We start from the raw sequence: 6,000 nt of genomic DNA on the forward strand, positions 1-6,000 counted from the left end.
CCAGAACCCGTCCCCAGCTGTGAGAGGAGATGTACACAGCTACCCATTGAGAAAGCTGCCACCATTGCACTTACTCCTGAAGGGCAGAGGAAACATGTTTTACTTGAATATCTGCACCATCAAATTACTTGTAGGAAACGCTACTACAAAGTCACTTCAAATACGTACTAACCAGCTCCCCTAAAATACCCTGCTTTCAAAAAAACACCTATAAGCAAGACCTCCCGCAGTTCTATTTAAGAGCTAAATTCCAGATACGTTTAAATCTTACTGCAAACATTCTTATCTCTTTAAATCCAGTTATTAAACAAACTGCTGAGTATTTCCTACTCTGAATCTCCTTGTCCATGTAAGGTAAATGCAATACCAAGCAAAGCTAAAACTCTAGTTCAGCTTAAACGTAATTCTAGAAATTTACCCAGCAACCAAGTTGTTTTTGTGCATAACATTTAAGTAAAACTAGGAAGAAAAAAAACCCCAGAGTGATTGATCCTCTAACCCTTGAGAATGAAGTAGCTTTTGTATATGCTTAAATACTTCCTTCTATACTGCCTTCCTTCTATACTGCCTTGTGTGCGGATCCTTCTACCACGTACTCAATTTTCCCTCTAGGTTGTACCTTAGAATTTTTATTGCTATCCATTTATTTCTTTTTTAAAGCATGCCAGCTCCCCTCCTCTTTTCTTCCCTTTAATACCAATAGTTGAGTACTTGGTTAAAGCTACTATCGTACTATGGAATAAATATACACCAGTGATGTCTGATCAGGCACCCATATGTAACAAATGAAAAAGGGATGACTGACTTCAAAATGAAAAAAAAAAACCCAACCCAAACAAACCAGCACGCATGCAGTTGTGCTAAACATACTTGTAGTATTTTAATAAAGAGCAACAAAAACTAATTACCTTGAATAGCCATTAGAGAAAGCAGGTCTGCCAGAAAGGTTGAGCGTTCCCAAAGGAGCCAACGTCTCATCCCCTGATCCCTGGCACCTATTCCAATTTTCTGAACCGGCAGGAAGAGATGGAATGATATTAAAAATTGGTTTCTGATCCTGCTGCTGAGAGAGCGATGCAGTATTTAAATCATAGTGATACATTTGTCCCCCAGAGGTACTGACACCATGGATAGATATGGCAGAGACTTTAGTACCCAGCAGATTAGACCCAGAGAAGTTTGCCTGACAATAAATTGGGCCCATGTTTTCTTGCTTTATCCCAGGAGTACAGAGTTCAATGAAGTCTTCCTTCTCTGTTTTCACTTGAGGCATTGGCATTTTGGAACTGGGTAAAAGGTCACCACGGTCATTAATTTTAGGTTTAGTGTCAGATAAAATAGGAGGCTTGCAGTCTTCACCAAGATTTCCTTCCAGGAGAAATGAATCATCTGCAGATATAGGGGACAGCAAGCCACCGTCATCTAGCAACGGGTCAAGCCTCCACGGGCTCCCATTGGGCTCTTTGCCAGGCGACACCGGCGGCAATTCTAAATCCTGGAGAATATCCAGGGTGCTTTGGTCTTCAGAGAATAACTTCAAGTTGCCACCATTCGAGCCAACCTGGCTTTGGACTGCAGTTCCTGACTCTAAAGGGACATTGCGGCCAGCCATGCCTGGGAAATCCGGCTCCAGTGGCACCTCAGAAGATATTGCTCCCTTTGCGTCCTCAGCCAGGCTCGAGGACTTGTTCAAGCTTGCAATACTTTCTTCCAGGAGCCTGAAGTCTGTTTCTCCAGAAGTGATGCCGATTTGGCCCTGCTGTGAAAATCCAAGGTCATTTCCCATCACTTTTGCATCTGTTTCACCCATGTACAGTCCCATCGAGAGTGATACTGCCTTGGAAAGATCTGGCTGAGGCACATTGTTTACTAATCCTTTTGAAAAGTCAGCCAAAGCAGGTTGCTGATTGGAATCTGACTGAGAAGACACAGGGAGAGGAGATGTAGACACAGGGGCTTGTACAGTAGCTCCACCCCTGAAGGGTGGATGAAAGTCCATCACAATCCCTCCTTTGGTACTGATGAGCGCATTTTTCCGTGTTTCGTCTTGATCCGACGAGTTAAGCAATTCTTTGGAATCCATTACTGTAACATTAGCTATAAAAAGATCAGAAGCATTCAAAGTTAGCACGGCAAGGATATTTTAATAACAGCTTAAAAAATAAAGTCTAAACCATTAGCCTGGTGAACCTGGTTTAGCTGCCCTGACAATGAAAGCACAGCAAATCAAGCTATGAACTGACACGTGCCACATCCTTCTCAAACCCACTGGTTTTGTTTTTGGGTTTTTGTTTGTTTGTTTCGGTTTTTTTGGTTTGGGGTTTTTGGGGGGTTTTGCTTTTTGGTTTTTGTTTTTTTTTTTAAATTTCTGACTGGTAACAAGAAAGTGCATTTTTTAAAGCTTTGCTAAACCTGGATGAAGGGGTAAGTCTGCCTGCCTGCAACTAAGAATCAGACTACAGCACAAGACACCTTTCTGAACACACTCTCTAGCTCTGTTACCCATCCTAGCAAGTAAGGAAGCATAAAAATTGTTAAAGTATCCAATTTACAAATTTTGGAAGGTAACTTTCCCTGGTATTTAATTACATCTTGAGCAGGGCAGGGGAGAAGGACATTGATCACCTTTCCCGAGTCAGTTCCCTCTCTCTCTGCAGGTTCGGATGCATCACCCACAACAGGTACCGAAGCCTCCTGAGCCAGCTCTCAAAGGCGGTACCTACCAGCCAGACAAAATCTAAGCAGCTTGTTATTGTCCAGGAGTTAGACAACCTCCTCACCACAAAACAGAAAGTTTGCTATCTTTGCATGGGTTCAGCTTAAAATGCAACTCGTGAATCTCAAAATAAACTCAACACAATTCCTTAAATAGATCTCAAATTTATAAATAAGAGCTAACTAAAAATAAAGTAGTTTTTATTAGCTTCAAACACTTTAACAGCTCACAGCTATTCTCCAAACACATCTAACACTGAAAACAAATCTCCTAAATGTAGTAAATACAAACAGATGAAACTTATTTTCAGCACAGAGCATAAATATTTAAAGAATAACGGTAAATTCTTAGGCAAGCTTTCTATACTATTTGCCTACGGCCTAACACTAACAGCAAACAGCGATCAGCTCGCACTCCCCCCCCAACCCGTAAGAGGAGGCAATGCCCAAGTTGAAGCCTGGCCACGGAATTATCCATTAAACCGAGCGACCCAAGAGTGCTCACAACAAGTTTACGGTCGTCTTAATTATAAACTCGCCGTCTCTGCCGCCCATTTTCTCCCGGCTGCCGATGAACGCTGCTGCCTTCTGTATGCCAAAGTTAAGACTGAGATCAACAAAAAGTCCCCACGTGTAAAAATTTTAAGGTGGCCCCAGCAAGCTTCAGCCTGGGTAAAAGCGTCCAGAGTGGGAGAATCTCAACGCGAAAACCCTTCTCAGTCCTTCGACACCATTGCGTACAGCTGTTCCCTGTGCCCGAGCAGAGGGTCCCTTACCCGTGCTCGCTGAGGCACAGGGTCTCCAGGGTCATGCCCAGGGAGCCTCGCTCCCGCCTGCCAACCGGGACCACAGCACGCAGCGCCAAACGGGAATGGGGCAGCCCCCCCGAAATCTCACGGATTGCAAATGGCACGGGAAGACTGCTGGGCCGTTTAAGGAGGACACGGCAACAGCGACTGGAAAAAAAAACTTGTAACTATCTACCTCCAGTTTCGCTAGGGTTTTTTGGTTTTTGTTGGGGTTTTTTTTTTTTTACATGAAGGGGAGGAAAAATGTCGTTATTCCATTTGACAATTTCCCCCCAAAAAATTTCCAAAAAAAGCAGCAGCCCATCCAGCGTAGGAAACGCGTCAAAAATCAGATGCGAGAGCCTGCCCAAAGGAAGAAAAAGCTGCGAATACTTAAAAACGGCCGGATTACAATAAATTCTCCTTCGCAAAGTATAGTTTTCAGAGAAATGTGTCGAGACCTGTTGAGCTGTCTCCCTGGCACACCCACTTCTGCAAAATAAGACCAGCCCATGGCTGCAAGGCTGCACTCCGGGCTCGGCTCCCCCTCCTCACCCCCCCAACACCCCCCTCCCCCGGCCGAGCGGACCCCGCGCCGCTTTCCCCCCAAAACAACAACCGACCAACAGCCCGGCCGGCCGAGGGGCGGACGAAGGGCAGGGGCGGGCAGGCTGACGGGCCGGCGGCGGACGCCCCGCGGCTCGGGGGGGGGGACGGGACTGGGGGTCCCTACCTCCCCCGGCCGCGGACCCCGCCGCCACCCTGGGCGCCCACCTCGGGGCGGGGGGGGGGACGCCGCGCAGCTCCGGGCACCGCCGTGCCCCCCTCCCGTCCCGTCCCGTCCCACCCCGGGATCCTTCCGGGGGCGGCTCGGTCCTACCCCCCCGAAGCGCTCAGGGCATTCCTGCGGGGCCACCGCCTTCCCCCCCCACACCCCCCGGGGGAACTTGCCGGGGCGAAGTCCCGCAGAACGGCTCGGCCCCCTGCCCCCCGCGGGACCCCCACCTCCCACCTCCCTTACCTCGTCCAGGGGGGGGCGCTGGGGCTCCTTCAGCCGCCAACTGCCATCGCGCCCCGCGGCTGGGGGGAGGACGGCAGCCGGCTGCAAGGGGCGAGGGAGCGGGCGGGAGGAAGTCAACAGCCGCCCCTCACGGGGGCCGCGGCGGCGGCCAGCACCGCTCCCCCCGCCGCTGCTCCTCCTCCTCCTCCTTCTCCCGCCGACCCGAGACCCTGACCTAGTCCCGTCCCCGCCCGCTGCCGCCACCACCACTGCGGCGCCCTCTCCGTTAATTGGCGCTAATTGCCTCCGCGGACTTCGCCCCCCCTCCCCCCCCCCCCCGCTCCTGTCTTCCCTCCGCCGGGCAGCGCCGCGCTCGGCGGTGCTCTGCCCCCGCCACAAAATGGAGGACGGCGGCGGCCGCCTCCTCCCCCTCCCTCTCTCCCTCCCTCCCTCTCTCCCTCCCTCCCTCTCTCTCTCCTCCCGCCTCCCCGACGTGGAGAGGGAGTGGAGACAGCCGGCACGGAGAGGGGCGGCAGCGGCAGCAGCGCGCCCGCTCCCGCCGCTCCTCGCCCCGCCACACGCCTCAGCCTCAGCCCCGCACACCACGGCGCGACACAGCGCAGCCCGCCGGTGCCGGCCGCCCCTCGTTCGGCTCCGCCGGGCAGCGCCCGCCGGGCTCAAGGGAGGGGGAACGGTGCAACCTGTTGGCTGAGGCGGGCAACTGCAGCCTGCGCGGAGGGGCCGCCCGTCGCTTCTCCTGTCAGGCGGCTCTCGCCTCCTCCCCGATGGCCGCGGCTGACAGTCTGTCCGTGTCCTCCCCCCGCCCCCCCCCCACACCCCCCCACACACAGACGCCCCCGGTGCCGTGGAGGGGGCGCGGGGAGCCGGCGGGCGACAGCCCGGGGTGACCGCGCCGAGGAAGCCGCGAGGCCGCCCCGTTTCTTTCCTCTTTCACTTCCTCAACTTCCAACCGAAGGCGGGGGGGCGGGGGGGAGCGCCCCGGGCGGCAGCTCTGAGGCGGCCGGGCCGCCCTGCCCCGGGCCTCAGCGGCTTCCCCGCGGCTCTCGCCCCCGGCCCGGCCAGCGGACACCTTCCACCTGTGCCCTGAGGACTGCCCGGGCTGTCCCCGCCACGAGGGGAAGGGACGAGCCCCCACGCGTGGGCCCCGCTCCCCTCCCGGGGGCAGCCCGCTTCCCCGTGGGCAGTGCCTCCTCCGCGAAGCGAAGTTGTGGGGAGTTGGGGGGGGGGGGGGGGCTGCGCCGGAGAGAGGCAAAAAGTCATGGGGAAGGCACCGTGGAGCTTGCTGGACAGCTCTAGGGGCGGGTGGAAGCTGGGATGGAGGGCTTGGGGGCAAATCCGTGAAAAGAGACAAAAAAAACCCCACCAAAACCTCAAAATAGCTGAGGGAACGAGAAGAGGCACCGAGGGGCCAGGGGGAGAGACACTCGTTGGTCCCCTGGCAAGCGCTGGAAGTGTAGGTGTTTTCACTGAGAAACA

The 6,000-nt window shown here is 53.9% G+C and overlaps 1 protein-coding gene across 4 annotated transcripts in view; it reads right to left on the reverse strand.

Annotated features, from left to right (window-relative positions):
- Window positions 1–4,801, reverse strand: part of NR3C1 (nuclear receptor subfamily 3 group C member 1) — a 74,311-nt gene extending 69,510 nt beyond the window's left edge. Inside the window, exons 1-2 of one of the 4 annotated variants that reach the window (XM_069772766.1) lie at window positions 4,525–4,801; window positions 909–2,097 (exon numbers count right to left, since the gene is read on the reverse strand). In XM_069772766.1, the coding sequence (XP_069628867.1) occupies window positions 909–2,083 (1,175 nt within the window). In that variant the 5' untranslated portion in view covers window positions 2,084–2,097; window positions 4,525–4,801. Of the gene's footprint in view, window positions 1–908; window positions 2,098–2,625; window positions 2,647–3,220; window positions 3,318–3,491; window positions 3,591–4,524 lie in introns of those variants that run through there. The other 3 variants (XM_069772769.1, XM_069772768.1, XM_069772770.1) reach the window with 3 other exon arrangements.
- Window positions 4,802–6,000: the final 1,199 nt, after the last annotated feature.

Source organism: Haliaeetus albicilla, chromosome 27, assembly GCF_947461875.1.
Source record: "Haliaeetus albicilla chromosome 27, bHalAlb1.1, whole genome shotgun sequence".
Lineage (NCBI taxonomy): Eukaryota > Metazoa > Chordata > Aves > Accipitriformes > Accipitridae > Haliaeetus > Haliaeetus albicilla.